The sequence below is a fragment of the Scyliorhinus torazame genome, chromosome 3 (assembly GCF_047496885.1).
Source record: "Scyliorhinus torazame isolate Kashiwa2021f chromosome 3, sScyTor2.1, whole genome shotgun sequence".
In the NCBI taxonomy this organism is placed as follows: domain Eukaryota; kingdom Metazoa; phylum Chordata; class Chondrichthyes; order Carcharhiniformes; family Scyliorhinidae; genus Scyliorhinus; species Scyliorhinus torazame.
This window is the reverse complement of record NC_092709.1, coordinates 239,825,574-239,842,085: the sequence shown is the minus strand read 5'-3', so window position 1 is coordinate 239,842,085 and position 16,512 is coordinate 239,825,574. Positions and strand designations below refer to the sequence as shown.

The 16,512-nt window shown below is 52.7% G+C and overlaps 1 protein-coding gene across 3 annotated transcripts in view; it reads right to left on the bottom strand.

Annotated features, from left to right (window-relative positions):
• arl15b (ADP-ribosylation factor-like 15b) overlaps positions 1-16,512 on the bottom strand; it is a 385,274-nt gene that overhangs the window by 350,217 nt on the left and 18,545 nt on the right. The window contains exon 1 of one of the 3 annotated variants that reach the window (XM_072497051.1): positions 13,089-13,226. The exons of the other annotated variants lie outside the window; for them this stretch is intronic. Coding sequence (XP_072353152.1) covers positions 13,089-13,211 — 123 coding nt within the window. The 5' untranslated portion in view covers positions 13,212-13,226. Of the gene's footprint in view, positions 1-13,088; positions 13,227-16,512 lie in introns of those variants that run through there. 3 annotated transcript variants of the gene reach the window in all.

Genomic DNA, 16,512 nt, shown 5'->3' with positions numbered 1-16,512 from the left:
AGAGAAAGTTAGCATGCAGCTGCAGCAATCAATTAGGAAGCCAAATGGTATACTGGCCTTCATTGCAAGGGGATTGAGTATAATAATAAATACATCTTGCTACAGTTGTACAGAGTTTTGATGAGACCACAGCTGGAACACGGTGTACAGTTTTGGTATCCACACTTAAAGACTATACTTGCATTAGAGGCAGTACAGTGAAAGTTCACTAGATTGGTCTCTGGGATGAGAGGCTATGCCATGATGAAAAGCATTGGGCTTAGAAAAATCAAGAGGCAATCACATTGAAACCTACAAAATTCTGAGGGGAGCGCGAGAGGGTAGACACCAAAATTGTTTCCGCCAGTTAGGGAGTCTAAAACAAACGGTACAGTCTCAGAATAATGACCAAACATTTACAACCAAGGTGAGGAGAAATTACTTCAATCAATGGGTTGAGAGCCTTTGGAGGGCTATGGATATTCTTTGTTGAATACATTTAAGGCTGGGATAGAAAGATTTTTGATCTCTCAGGGAATTAAGGGATGTAGGGAGCAGGTGAGAAAATGGAATTGAAGTCAAAGATCAGTTATGATCACATTAAATGGTGGAGCAGGATCAACAAGTCATATGGTCTAATCCTGTTCAGTTTCTTGTGTTCTTGTGACTCCAATCAACAAGGACAAAGACGTGCATGTGGTAAACATGGACATTCAGACAGTCTTTGTTAATGAGTCACATAAAAGTCACATGACAACGGTCAGAATGTATGGAATCAAAGGCCAGGTTGCAGAATTAAATAAAAGGATGATAATTGCAAAACAGAAAATGGAGATAAGAGCCAAGGAATATTCCTGCGATCTCCTGGTGAAAATTTGACGGTTGTGTCCCACAGGGATCCATGCTTGGACCAGAGTTTCCCAAATAAATAACGGTAGCACAGTGGTTAGCATTGTGGCTTCACAACGCCAGGGTCCCAGGTTTGATTCCCGCTTGGGTCACTGTCTGTGCGGAGTCTGCACGCTCTCCCCGTGTCGGCATGGGTTTCCTCCGGGTGCTCCGGTTTCCTCCCACAAGTCCCAAAAAAAGACGTGCTTTTAGGTGAATTGGACATTCTGATTCTCCCTCAGTACCCGAACAAGCACCGGAATGTGGCAACTAGAGGCTTTTCACAGTTAACTTCAATGCAGTGTTAATTAAAAATAAAGATTATTAGATATAAAAATGATTTAAACACAAAAATCAATATATTGTGATGAAACTGACAACATGATGATGGTGATGGGTGCGGAGTGGTACAAAGCTTATAATGTGGAGGACTACACCATAATACATGAAGATGTAAAACAAGCCAAAAGGGCAGATAAATTGCTAACTAAATTCAATACAGTGAAGTGATTCATTGTGGCATGAGGAATAAAGGAAGCTTTTTACTCCTTGGAAGGCAAGAAACTAAATGGAGTGGGGAAGTAGAAAGATCCGAGTACAGCTATACAAGTCACTAAAGGTAGTGACAAGTTCAAAAGGTCATAGAGTGCGAACAAAATACTAATATTCCATGAACAGAATGCATAAGCAGGGAAATAATAAGAAACTTGTGCAGAATCTTGGTTAGACCACACTTGCAGCACAGTGTGCAGCTCTGGTTTCCATAAAACACTAATAGGACACCAAGTACTGGGTAATGTTCAAAGAGGAATGTACAAGAATGTCACCAGAATTGAATGGGTGCAATTATAGATGGACTACGCCACAGAAGGAGGCTATTCGACCCATACCTGTATCGTATCTTTGCATGAGGAACTTAGTGAGTCCCACTACTCAGCTCTTTCCATGTAAATTTGAAATTTTATTTTCAGCTGTTTAACAAATTCCCTCTGGAAAACAACAATCGAGATTGTGGGGGAGGCAAATTCAGACAGCATATTCCAGAACAAAACCACTCACAGGCATTAAAAGGTTTTTCCTCCTGTCACCATCTGTACTTTTACCATTCAACTTACATCAATGTTATTTAGTTCTTGACACTTCTGCTACTGGGAACTGTTTCTCTGTATCTACTATGTCTAGGCCATAAGGAAAGATTGATCAGAGTGTAGTAAGAATGTAGAAATTACCGTATAATACCAGAATAACATTGATGTAAGTTGAATGGTAAAAGTACAGATGGTGACAGGAGGAAAAACCTTTTAACGCCCGAGTGGTTTTGTTCTGGAATATGCTGTCTGAATTTGCCTCCCCCACAATCTTGATTGTGGTTTTCCAGAGTGAATTTGTGGTTCACAGCGCCGGGGTCCCAGATTCGATTCCCCGCTGGGTCACTGTCTGTGCGGAATCTGCACGTTCTCCCAGTGTCTGCATGGGTTTCCTCCGGGTGCTCCGGTTTCCTCCCACAATCCAAAGTGCTATCCACAAGTGCTATCCGCTTGTGCTACCGTGCTGCCCCAAACTTTATCTTTACCCAAACTGATTCTACATCTTGATCTTGAGAACCAAGGTCATCTTCCTCTATCGCACTAATGTCATCTTTAATTAACAGAGCTACCCTCCACCATTTCCTAGCTTCCTGTCCTTTCAAAGTTTAATATACTCTTGCAACCATGACGCTGCTATGGCCATCAGATCATACATACTTATTCTGATAAAACCTCTGGTTGATTCTCTGTAATTACAAAGTTGTAAATAAGAAATATTTTTATTAAGAACTTCCATCTCCCGGAGGTGACTTCAGGCCAATCCACATTGATCATGCTCTGAAAACGCTGTTCACATTTTGACATTTTTGAGACAACCCACAACATTTTAAGTAAAACAACCCACAAAATTCTTTTAAAAAGTCAATTCACCCCATTGCCCAATGTTAATGGATCCTATAAAGCATTGCAGGATCCAGATCCATATCTTCTCCAAAGGTTAATCAGTTCTTCCTTCGGCCAAACCCTATGTTCCACGTTTTAATTGGAATGCATCCTGTTTACAGACTGGCCAACAATAGGTATGAAAACAGTATCTCCACCTACCTTCAGTAGAGGTAATTAAAGCAATGTTTATACAGAAGTAAAACATGCTGCAGAACTGTCTCCCTCCAAGAACAAAACAAACCTAGTACAAAGACTCTCAGCACAAGGTTGAAATGAGTAAATGACGCAGCTAATTAATTTAGTCACTAAAGTTGGTTTTAGTAAGATGAATCTCCATTTTTCCTAAAATATACCCTCATATCACCTGTCAATCTCCAACTGGGTTCATACACGAATGGCTACTTGAAAAGCGACCACTAACATCCGCAACAACTGGAAATTTAAATTGTTCAAGAAGGATGGAAATTATTAGCAGATGCCCTGCTTCATCTATAAATTCCTGAAAATTGTAAGGGAAGTCTGCCTGAAGGAAGGAGATGGTTTGTTTTCAGCTCCTCGGGAATGACTTGGAGTAGTACACAGCTTTGATCAGATTACTGAGATGGCACAGGAAGGAGGAAAGGACCATTCACAATTTTGGAGGATCATGTATAATTTAGACAGCACTATGATGTCATCAATAACCACAGCATTATCAACAAGAAAAACTAGAGACATGCACTGATTCCTGGAGAAGAAGAGACAAAGAGCCTTCTCAGAACAAAAAAGCAAACTAAGTGAGAAAAGACTAGAAAGCAGGGAGTGAAGATTCTAAATCCTACGGCAGGGAAGGCTGCCAATTGGCAAATTATGTCGGTCTGGATTCTTTGACGAGGCATTCAATTCGTCCCACTCCCCTCTTCTTTCTCAGAAGTGGTGAAAACATTTCCTTTTCAAGCCTATATTTAATTCTCACTTGTCCTTTCAGGCAGTGCCTTCCAGATCATAATTTACTGGGTAGAAAAGTTCTGATCGCCCAGATTCTTTTGCCAATCTCTGCCCTCCCCGCTACCAGTGGAAATTGTTCCTCATCACCTCTGAAAACTCTAATTGAGAAGGTATCAAATCTTCCCTTTACGTTCTCTGCTCAAAAAGGAACAATCCAACCTTCTCTGCCCCCAACCATCGCTGAGCCATTGTGGTAAAACGTCTCTGCATCAACTCCAAGATCTTGACATCCTTCCTATGGTGTAGTACACAGAATTGGACACTGTTGCAACTGAATCAAACATTCCTAAAGGTGTAACCTAACTTACCTGCTTTGGTGCTCTCTGCCTTTATAATGCCAAAAATCTGTCCCCCCCACCACCACTGAAGGGAACAATGAGTGCGGCCAGGACCTGTCCACCTTTGGGTCCAACACCATATTCCAATCCCCTTCTCCCCACAACCCCCTCCCCATATGAACTGGTGAGTATCCAAATCCGGTATGGCTGCTAGCATTTTCAGCGTTGTCCTAATTTGGGGCATATACGCTAACCAGCACCACTGGCCTCCCTTCCAATGCTCCATTCACGATCAACATAGAGAGTCATCATAGAATTTACAGTGCAGAAGGAGGCCATTCGGCCAATCGAGTCTGCACCGGCCCTTGGATAGAGCACCCTACCTAAGCCCACTCCTCCACCCTATCCCCGTAACCCAGTAACCCCACCCAACCCAACCTTTTTGGACACTAAGGGCAATTTAGCATGGCCAATCCATCTAGCCTGCACATGTTTTGGACTGTGGGAGGAAACCGGAGCACCCGGAGAAAACCCACGCAGATACGGGGAGAAAGTACAAACTCCACACAGACAGTGAACCAAACCGGGAATCGAACCTGGGACCCCGGAAGCTGTGAAGCTAACCAATGTGCTATTGTGTGCCCCTGGTCCGACACCACCTTCTCCATTTGGAACCTTACCGGTTTACCCACCAGTATTGCCACCCTCCCAGGCCCTACTGGCGAAGCCCGGATGGAACATCTGGCTCATCTAGCCCTTCCCCAGCCTCATCTGGTCCTTTACCCTCAGATGGGTCTCCTGTAACAGCACCACGTCCGCTTTCAGGCCCTTTAAGTGTGAGAAAACACGTGCTCTCTTCACCGGTCCCCTCATCCCTCGCACGTTCCACGTTACCACTCTGACCGGGGGTCTCTCACCCCCCCACCCTTCCTACCCACCATGACCATCCTCACAGGTCTCGCCTGGTGGGCCCTAGTCACCGTCACATCCCCACCCCTTCCTTCCCAGTAACTCCTCCACCACTTCCTCTTGAATACACCTGGCCCAGTATCGTCTCAATCCCTCCACCATTGACATCTCCCATGTCCATCAAAACCTGCCCATACAGGTTCCAAACGCCATGGCCCCTGCCCCCTCCTTGGTCCTGTTCACTAGCCAACATTACGATTGCTGGCGCCGAGGCCCCTGCCAGAACCCCCTCCCCGACATCGAAAAAACACACCAGCTCAAAAGTCCCACACCCACCTCTTCCAAACTTCCAACATCCTACGTCCAAACTAAACCCAAACAACCATAAATCCCAACCCCCCCCCCCCCTCCCAAACCATCCCAGCACAAACATCTATAACACCAAACAGTTAACCATAACATCCATAACTGGAAAGAACAACACAAGGAAAAACCCAGTCAAAAACCACCAAAGTTCAAAATCAGTCCAGTCCCAGGCCTTCTGGCTTCATAAATGCCTCCATTTCGTAGTAGTAGTCCTTGTGCATAACCCTCAGCTTTGCCTGGTGGACCACACCAAACCGCATGTTGACTTTATAAAATGCCGCCTTAGCTCGACCAAAGGTTGCCCATCTCCTTGCCGGTCCTGTAGCCAAGTCCTGGTATATACGTACACCATTTCCATCCCACTCCACCTCCTGCTTCTGCTTTGCCCACCTCAGCACCTTCTCCTTCATTGAAAGTTGTGAAAGCAGACGATCACAGCTCTCGGCGGTTCATTCGTTCTCGGTTTCGGCCGAAGCAACCGGTGGACCCTGTCCAAATCGGACTGGGAGAGATCCTCCCCCTCCTGCCCACAACTTCGCCAGCATGTCAGCAAAGTACTCTGTAGGCCTTCGGCAGACATTGTCCCCCTATGTCCTTCTGAAAGGTCACAGACCTGAAATGTTAATAGTTCCCTCTCCACAGATGCTACCTGACCTGGAGTATTTTCTGCTTTTTCTGTTTTAATTTCAAATTTCCAGCACCTGCAGCATTTCTTGTACTGATCGCTATAATCTAGAATTGGAATCCTTTTGCCTGCTGCCATTTGAGCACCACCACAACAATAATGTTGCCAGTGACAACTTGCATGTATATAATCCCTTTGCTATAGGAATAATTTCCAGAAAAATTCAGAGAAAATTTTAAAAAACAGACAAAGGAAATATTCGAAGGGATGGTCAAAGGGCCACAGCACTAAGTGAGGAAATCATGGTACAAGGTGGTGCACAAGAGACCAAAGGAGCAGAATTAGGCTGGGGCTAGTGGGCAGTTACAAAGAGAAGGAAAGGTGAGGCCACAGAGTGATTTAAATACAAAGATAAGTATTTTAAATGTGGCACTGGGGAACAAAAGGCAATGTACGGCAAAAGGGAAAGTCCAGATGAGCGAATCTGACTTAGATCAGAACATGCAGAGTTTTGGATGAGCTAGGGTGCAAGACAGAAAATTCCCCATCCAAGGGCACTGAAAAACACCAGCTTTGTAAAAAATCATCCAAGTAGGGACACTGAATGAGGCAGTGTCTTGTAATGCTCACTCCCGACTAGTGAAAAATATCACATACAAATCAGAAGCTTAGGTTAAAAATCATTCAATAGTTACAACACAGGCAGTCACTTAACCCATTGGGTTCTTCCTCGTTTACAGAGTAACACATCTCATCCCAGTCCCTCACTTTTCTCATAGCCCTGCAAATTTTTTTCCCTTTAGGTAATTACCAATTCCTTTCTGAAATCCAGGATTGAATCGCCCTCCATAACACTTTTGGATAATGCATTCCCAACTCCTCACTGCTTAAAAAAGCATTTCCTCATGCCACGGTTACTCAGTTTGCCAATCACCTTAAAATGAATAATCACCTTTCAACTTCTTCTTCTCCAAAACTCCATTTATCACTTAATGGAGGTTCCTCTACCCTGCAACCATTCTCCAAAGTCTTTATTGCACACTGTCCAATGACTTCACATCCTTCCTAAAAGCAAGGTGCCCCAAATTAGACATAATACATCCAATTGAAGCTGAACCAATATTTTGTAAAGGTTTACGTTCCTTCCCTCCAGAAAAGCTTTCTTGATTTTCTGCTCTTTCGGTCAGGATCCCAAAAGCTTTTTAAAATTATTTACTCAACCTGCCCTGCCACCTTCCCAGGTCTCTGTGCTCTTGCTCCCTTATTCAAATTGTGCCCTTTATTTTGCATTGCCTTTCTTCATTCCTCCTACCAAAATGAATGTCACACTTCGCCACACTGAATTTCATTTGCCACTTGCAAGACCATTCCACCAACCTCATTCCACCAACCGATGTCCTTTTGATGTTTTACACTACCCTCCTCAGTTCACAATACTTCCAAGTTCTGTCTCATCTGCAAATTTTGAAATTATACCCGGCATACAAGTCCAGATCATTAATATAAAAATGTCATCACAGTCCCAGGGGACCATAGGTTGCTCTATCCTTTAAGAGAGCTGACCGGTGGTGATTTAACCTGAGGGTCACCACACCTCAGGCGAGGGACAAGGTCGAGAAGGCGGGGCCTTCATAAATAACTTCAGCCGGTACGGGAATTGAAACTGCGCTGTCGGTATCACAAATCAGCCGTCCGGCCAACTGAGCCATCCTCTCAGTATCCTTACATTAAACTAATCTGGTCCTGGTGACTTATCAAACACAAGTACAGCCGGCTTTCTAATGCCTCCTGAATCAATTTTTGCCCCATCCAGTTTCTCTACCATTCCTCTTTCACGATGACTTGGGCAGAATCTTCTTCCTTGGTATTAACAGATACAATCACTTCAGCCATGCCCCATTTCCTTGTGCGAGTCCCCTTTTTTGTTTCCAATTGGTCCTACTCCTCCTTTTAATACCCTTATACTAGTTCTATGCCTATAGATCATTGCTGGATTCCCTTTGATGTTAGCTGCCAGTCTCTTCGCTTCTCTTATTTCCCTTTTAACTTCCCCTCTTGAATCCCAAAACAAACTGATTGACAAAAACAGGAATACAATTAATTATTTTGTGTGATGCGGCTGTCACCGGCAAGGCCAACATTTGTTGCCCATCCCTGATTGCCCGTGAATTGAGTGAGTGACTTAACTGCCCACTGAAATGGCCTATTAAGAGTCAACCACATTGAGGGTCTGGAATCACATGTAGGCCAGACCAGGTAAGGATGGCAGATTTCCTTCACTCAAGGACACCAGTGAACCAGCAAGAGTCGAAGAAAACAGGGATTTCAACATTGCACATCAGAACTCTAGTCCAGTAATTTAAAATTAAGTCTTTATTAAAACAATATTCAGCTGATATGATGAAGTAGTCAAGAAGTCAGTAACCTTTCATAAAAGTTGTTAGGAATAGGTATAGGCTATTCAAGCTTGCCCTACAATTAATTTAGATCATGGTTGATCTTCACCTGAACTTCATTTGTCAGCCTTCTTTCAATATCCTATAAATCTTTTCAACTTTAATCTTGAGAAGAAAGCTCTAGTTGTCCTAACACACACAGCATTGCGGGCGAGAATGTTCCAGATGTCCACTACACTTGGTATGAAAAAGCTTGATTTTGCTCCGAAACAGCCTTCTCAAATTTTTAATTATGATCCTCAAACCCCTACCAGATTATACATAATATGCGCTTCAGAAACAAGAATAGAAGATGCACAAGCTTCGAAGAGAATCAGATAAAATTGAACTTGTTAGATTGTAACTACTTGAGATTTTCAACAATGCCATCAGAGGGAAGATCTTGGTATAAATTAGTTGCATTTTAAACATTAAATGCAACTCAAATAGTTAGATTCAAGAACAGCAGAGATGATAAATATACCAGAGATGTTTGTGTACAACTGTACCTTTGACGCCTCGAAAAATCCCTCCAAATACATGGCTCAGCGTAAAGGCCAGTAAAAAAGTGCTGCTGGTATCAGTGTTGCTGGTGCCATTTTGAAACATCAGCAACATTCGACACGAAGAGGGGGGCGTATTAAACTCCCACGCATCTTTGCAACACAGCCCCCTATTGCCTGCATCCCTTGCCCCCAGTTAAAAGGTGCTAAGTAAAACATGTATTTGTGGCAGTGAAAACTGAAGCTATTAATGCTAGTAACGCATGTTGTGTGAAAAGAAAGGGGGTCGACTTATAGGCGAAGTATACTTAAAAACATGTATTTTGAGAGCAGAAAAATAGGTTATTTATGGTATACGTATACTGTGATTTATGGTGTATGTATTGAATTCAGATTGACTGAAGCTGACAATTCAAACTGTCCGAAAGAGCAGTAGCTCTCACTGATGCCAACGTGAAGAGGCGGATGATCAGGGGTGGCAGGGTCAGAGGCTCGGGGATGACAGGGGGCAGGGTGAGGGGCAGGAGATAGGGGCTGAGGACGACGGGGTGGACGAAACAAGCCGGGGAAAACCTGGGGGGGGCAGAGAGAAGGAGGGGTTGGAATAGGGGCGGGAGGGGGGTGGGAGGGGACGGAATAGGGGCCGGGAAGGGGGCGGAATAGGGGCCGGGAAGGGGGCGGAATAGGGGCCGGGAAGGGGGCGGAATAGGGGCCGGGAAGGGGGCGGAATAGGGGCCGGGAAGGGGGCGGAATAGGGGCCGGGAAGGGGGCGGAATAGGGGCCGGGAAGGGGGCGGAATAGGGGCCGGGAAGGGGGCGGAATAGGGGCCGGGAAGGGGGCGGAATAGGGGCCGGGAAGGGGGCGGAATAGGGGCCGGGAAGGGGGCGGAATAGGGGCCGGGAAGGGGGCGGAATAGGGGCCGGGAAGGGGGGGCGTAATGGGGCTGGAGGCGTCACTGGGGCCGGAGGGGGGCGTCACTGGGGCCGGAGGGGGGCGTCACTGGGGCCGGAGGGGGGCGTCACTGGGGCCGGAGGGGGGCGTCACTGGGCCGTCACTGGGGCCGGAGGGGGGCCTCACTGGGGCCGGAGGGGGGCCTCACTGGGGCCGGAGGGGGGCCTCACTGGGGCCGGAGGGGGGCCTCACTGGGGCCGGAGGGGGGCCTCACTGGGGCCGGAGGGGGGCCTCACTGGGGCCGGAGGGGGGCCTCACTGGGGCCGGAGGGGGGCCTCACTGGGGCCGGAGGGGGGCCTCACTGGGGCCGGAGGGGGGCCTCACTGGGGCCGGAGGGGGGCCTCACTGGGGCCGGAGGGGGGCCTCACTGGGGCCGGAGGGGGGCCTCACTGGGGCCGGAGGGGGGCCTCACTGGGGCCGGAGGGGGGCCTCACTGGGGCCGGAGGGGGGCCTCACTGGGGCCGGAGGGGGGCCTCACTGGGGCCGGAGGGGGGCCTCACTGGGGCCGGAGGGGGGCCTCACTGGGGCCGGAGGGGGGCCTCACTGGGGCCGGAGGGGGGCCTCACTGGGGCCGGAGGGGGGCCTGACTGGGGCCGGAGGGGGGCCTGACTGGGGCCGGAGGGGGGCCTGACTGGGGCCGGAGGGGGGCCTGACTGGGGCCGGAGGGGGGCCTGACTGGGGCCGGAGGGGGGCCTGACTGGGGCCGGAGGGGGGCCTGACTGGGGCCGGAGGGGGGCCTGACTGGGGCCGGAGGGGGGCCTGACTGGGGCCGGAGGGGGGCCTGACTGGGGCCGGAGGGGGGCCTGACTGGGGCCGGAGGGGGGCCTGACTGGGGCCGGAGGGGGGCCTGACTGGGGCCGGAGGGGGGCCTCACTGGGGCCGGAGGGGGGCCTCACTGGGGCCGGAGGGGGGCCTCACTGGGGCCGGAGGGGGGCCTCACTGGGGCCGGAGGGGGGCCTCACTGGGGCCGGAGGGGGGCCTCACTGGGGCCGGAGGGGGGCCTCACTGGGGCCGGAGGGGGGCCTCACTGGGGCCGGAGGGGGGCCTCACTGGGGCCGGAGGGGGGCCTCACTGGGGCCGGAGGGGGGCCTCACTGGGGCCGGAGGGGGGCCTCACTGGGGCCGGAGGGGGGCCTCACTGGGGCCGGAGGGGGGCCTCACTGGGGCCGGAGGGGGGCCTCACTGGGGCCGGAGGGGGGCCTCACTGGGGCCGGAGGGGGGCCTCACTGGGGCCGGAGGGGGGCCTCACTGGGGCCGGAGGGGGGCCTCACTGGGGCCGGAGGGGGGGCCTCACTGGGGCCGGAGGGGGGCCTCACTGGGGCCGGAGGGGGGCCTCACTGGGGCCGGAGGGGGGCCTCACTGGGGCCGGAGGGGGGCCTCACTGGGGCCGGAGGGGGGCCTCACTGGGGCCGGAGGGGGGCCTCACTGGGGCCGGAGGGGGGCCTCACTGGGGCCGGAGGGGGGCCTCACTGGGGCCGGAGGGGGGCCTCACTGGGGCCGGAGGGGGGCCTCACTGGGGCCGGAGGGGGGCCTCACTGGGGCCGGAGGGGGGCCTCACTGGGGCCGGAGGGGGGCCTCACTGGGGCCGGAGGGGGGCCTCACTGGGGCCGGAGGGGGGCCTCACTGGGGCCGGAGGGGGGCCTCACTGGGGCCGGAGGGGGGCCTCACTGGGGCCGGAGGGGGGCCTCACTGGGGCCGGAGGGGGGCCTCACTGGGGCCGGAGGGGGGCCTCACTGGGGCCGGAGGGGGGCCTCACTGGGGCCGGAGGGGGGCCTCACTGGGGCCGGAGGGGGGCCTCACTGGGGCCGGAGGGGGGCCTCACTGGGGCCGGAGGGGGGCCTCACTGGGGCCGGAGGGGGGCCTCACTGGGGCCGGAGGGGGGCCTCACTGGGGCCGGAGGGGGGCCTCACTGGGGCCGGAGGGGGGCCTCACTGGGGCCGGAGGGGGGCCTCACTGGGGCCGGAGGGGGGCCTCACTGGGGCCGGAGGGGGGCCTCACTGGGGCCGGAGGGGGGCCTCACTGGGGCCGGAGGGGGGCCTCACTGGGGCCGGAGGGGGGCCTCACTGGGGCCGGAGGGGGGCCTCACTGGGGCCGGAGGGGGGCCTCACTGGGGCCGGAGGGGGGCCTCACTGGGGCCGGAGGGGGGCCTCACTGGGGCCGGAGGGGGGCCTCACTGGGGCCGGAGGGGGGCCTCACTGGGGCCGGAGGGGGGCCTCACTGGGGCCGGAGGGGGGCCTCACTGGGGCCGGAGGGGGGCCTCACTGGGGCCGGAGGGGGGCCTCACTGGGGCCGGAGGGGGGCCTCACTGGGGCCGGAGGGGGGCCTCACTGGGGCCGGAGGGGGGCCTCACTGGGGCCGGAGGGGGGCCTCACTGGGGCCGGAGGGGGGCCTCACTGGGGCCGGAGGGGGGCCTCACTGGGGCCGGTGGGGGGCCTCACTGGGGCCGGTGGGGGGCCTCACTGGGGCCGGTGGGGGGCCTCACTGGGGCCGGTGGGGGGCCTCACTGGGGCCGGTGGGGGGCCTCACTGGGGCCGGAGGGGCGCCTCACTGGGGCCGGAGGGGGGCCTCACTGGGGCCGGAGGGGGGCCTCACTGGGGCCGGAGGGGGGCCTCACTGGGGCCGGAGGGGGGCCTCACTGGGGCCGGAGGGGGGCTTCACTGGGGCCGGAGGGGGGCGCCAAGGGGGCCGGAGGGGGGCGCCAAGGGGGCCGGAGGGGGGCGTCAAGGGGGCCGGAGGGGGGCGTCAAGGGGGCCGGAGGGGGTGTCAAGGGGGCCGGAGGGGGGTGTCAAGGGGGCCGGAGGGGGGTGTCAAGGGGGCTGGAGGGGGGTGTCAAGGGGGCTGGAGGGGGGTGTCAAGGAGGCTGGAGGGGGGTGTCAAGGGGGCTGGAGGGGGGTGTCAAGGGGGCTGGAGGGGGGTGTCAAGGGGGCTGGAGGGGGGTGTCAAGGGGGCTGGAGGGGGGTGTCAAGGGGGCTGGAGGGGGGCGGAAGGGGCTGAAGTGGGGCTGAGTGGGGGGGTGGGGGGAGGAATTGTCCTGGTGTTGTTGAAAACAGAGATTCTGGAGCCTGGCGAGACCCGGCCAGTCAGCCGGGTCGGGGCCTAGAGCCGGTGCCACTTCTGTTGGGGTATCCCCGCTTGGCACTGATCCGTCTCCGGCCCCAACCACAAACCCGATCAAATCAACACCGCCGCTCTTACCGAGTAAACGCCGATCCGACACACTGCTGCTGACAGCTCCAAACACTGGCCCATATCCCCGGACACCAGTGCCGCCTCTCCGAGAAACCGGCAGCGGCGGCCGGAGGGGCGGAGCCTGGACATGGGGCGGGGTCTGAGCGCGGGCGGAGCCACTGAGCGGGGCCGCGGGGCGGGGCCTGAGCGGGGGCGGGGCCACTGAGCGGGGCCGCGGGGCGGGGCCTGAGCGGGGGCGGGGTCTGAGCGCGGGCGGAGCCACTGAGCGGGGCCGCGGGGCGGGGCCACTGAGCGGGGGCGGGGCCTCGGGCAGTGGGGGCGGGGCCTCGGACTGTCTGTGACTCGGGCCTCTTCACAACTTGCAGAAGGGGCTGTGGAAAGCAGTGAGTTGTTCTCAGTGATGAGGAAGCGGCAATAAACGCGGCAGCACCACCCGCCTCTACTTAAATAATCACTTTGGCAACTTTAGATGTCTCAATGCACATTACACTTTTGTACTGTAGGTTACACGGCCGCTAATTGTCACATATACAATACTATGAAAATGACCAGACATGCTTGTTGCACTGGTTTTTTTCCCAGCGGGCTGTTCTGTTCAATTGGTCAGACCCTGTCTGGAGAGCTTTAGTTTTCAGAACTGCAGATAGATAATCAGCCTTCAAATTAGAGCTCGGGTAATCAGGAGCCATGTCAGGAAACACCTCCACACCACAGGCGAGTGATCACCTGGAAATCCCTTCTTCCAAAAAGCAGTGCAGGCTTGGCCAATTGAAGATCGATAGATTTGACATTAAGTATCAAGGGATCCAGTGCCGAGCACAGTGTCTGGGGTTAGGCATGATCTAATTTCGTGGCCGAGGAGATTCAAGGGTATGAATGTGCAACTCCTGTTCCGCTCATGGAATCTGGGTGAAAGATCCATTGGCCGCGTTGCACTCTCGCTTGAGCGCGGTGCAGCCAGTGGGGTGATATGTCTGTAATATCAGAGATGGATGGTGTGCGACCTCCAACCAGCAGGAGATGGAGTGGACACACCATGCAGTCGCAAGACTGTGGTCATGTGACCAGGGACTCCCTTATTATCGAGACACTTCCAGCCATCACCAGATGGTTGGAGGAGAGGGCAGTAAGACATACAGGTGAACAGTCATGCTAGGTGTCATTCCAGAGGAGTACAAAGAAACTCCATGATAACCTGCTCTGCAGCAGATCGCTATCTTACCACATGTGGTTCAATAAAGGTCCTGGTTTGGACAGGTCTGTGTGTTTGGTGGATTCCTTTGCAAGGTATAGAAGACCAAACACAACATGGTACCACGAGTGCAGAAGATTTAAAGATAATGAAGGCAGTGACGTTAGGCTTTCGGCTGGAAGCTTATCTGGTGAACTGCAGCCTGAAGCGATCCAACGCGCAAGAAGATGGTGAAGCAAGAGATGGACGGACTGAGGGCCCCCACAAACTTCAAATGTCTAGTAAAGTAGATGAGAACTGGCAGCTGTTCAAACAGCAGTTCAAAAACTTTATCTTTCAGCCCTGGGCCTACAGGCCCAGCCTGATGAAAGGCGAAGCACGTTGCTACTCACTGTGTCAGGTCCACAAGCGATTGAACTACATACTCGTTTGCGTTCAATAGTGAGGAGGATAGAAAGAAATATAATGAACAAAGAATAAAGTAAAGTACAGCACAGGAACAGGCCCTTCGGCTCTCCGAGCCTTCCCCGACCATGCTGCCCATCTAAACTAAAATCTTCTACACTTCCGGGGTCCGTATCCCTCTATTCCCATCCTATTCATGTATTTGTCATGTTGCCCCTTAAACGTCACTATCGTCCCTGCTTCCACCACCTCCTCCGGCAGCGAGTTCCAGCCACCCTCTGATCCCGTGTGACTTCACCTTTTGTACCAGTCTGCCATGAGGGTCCTTGTCAAAGGCCTTACTGAAGTCCATATAGACAACATCCACTGCCCTACCTGCATCAATCATCTTTGTGACCTCTTCGAAAAACGCTTATCAAGTTAGTGAGACACAACATCCCCTTCACAAAATTGTGCTGCCTCTCGCTAATACGACCACTTGCTTCTAAATGGGAGTAGATCCTATCTCGAAGAATTCTCTCCAGTAATTTCCCTACCACTGACGTAAGGCTCACCGGCCTGTAGTTCCCTGGATTATCCTTGCTACCCTTCTTAAACAAAGGAACAACATTGTCTATTCCCTAGTCCTCCGGGACACCTCCGGGACATCACCTGAAGACAGTGAGGATCCAAAGATTTCTGTCAAGGCCTCAGCAATTTCCTCTCTTGCCTCCTTCAGTATTCTGCGGTAGATCCCATCAGGTCCTGGGGACTTATCCACCTTAATATTTTTCAAGACGTCCAACACCTCATTTTTTTGGATCTCAATGTGCTATCTACACACCCTTCGCCAGACTCAACATCCACCAATTCCTTCTCTTTGGTGAATACTGATGCAAAGTATTCATTTAGTACCGCGCCCATTTCCTCTGGCTCCACACATAGATTCCCTTGCCTATCCTTCAGTGGGCCAACCCTTTCCCTGGCTACCCTCTTGCTTTTTATGCATGTGTAAAAAGCCTTGGGATTTTCCTTAACCATTTTTGCCAATCACTTTCCATTACCCTTTTAGCCCTCCTGACTCCTTACTTAAGTTCCTTCCTACTTTCCTTATATTCCACACAAGCTTCATCTGTTCCCAGCCTTCTAGCCCTGACAAATGCCTCCTTTTTCTTTTTGACAAGGCCTACAATATGTCTCGTTATCCAAGGATCCCGACATTTACCATATTTATCCTTCTTCCTGACAGGAACATGCCAGTCCTGAATTCCTTTCAACTAACATTTGAAAGCCTCCCACATGTCAGATGTTGATTTACCCTCAAACATCCGCCCCCCAATCTATGTTCTTCAGTTCCCGCCTAATATTGTTATAATTAGCCTTCCCCCAATTTAGCACATTCACCCTAGGACCACTCTTATCCTTGTCCACCAGCACTTTAAAAGTTGTGAGGTACTTTGTTTGAGCGATACATGTTCGGTATGCGTACCCAAAAATCTAGCGAATCATTTGACAGTTTTGTCACTGAAGGCCCAGTCATGCACTTCAGCAGCCTGAACTCTTTGTTGATCCGTCATCAAATTGTCTGTGGTGTAGCTAATGATAAGCTTCGGGAAAGGTTATTGTGGGAAGAAGATTTGGTGCTGGAACAGGCAGTGAGATTTGCCAGGCGAGCGCGATAGCTGAACAGAGGATAGGTGCACTCTGCGAGAACAATTTTTGGGGCCAACTCGGAAGAAGTCAGCGCCATTAGTGCGGTGACGCAGGTCATGAAGAAATGTGGTGTCAGTGTAGGTGGCCATTTTAAGCGGCCGACAGGAGCCGCCGCCACCATCTTGTGCCAAGAGTGTGGCA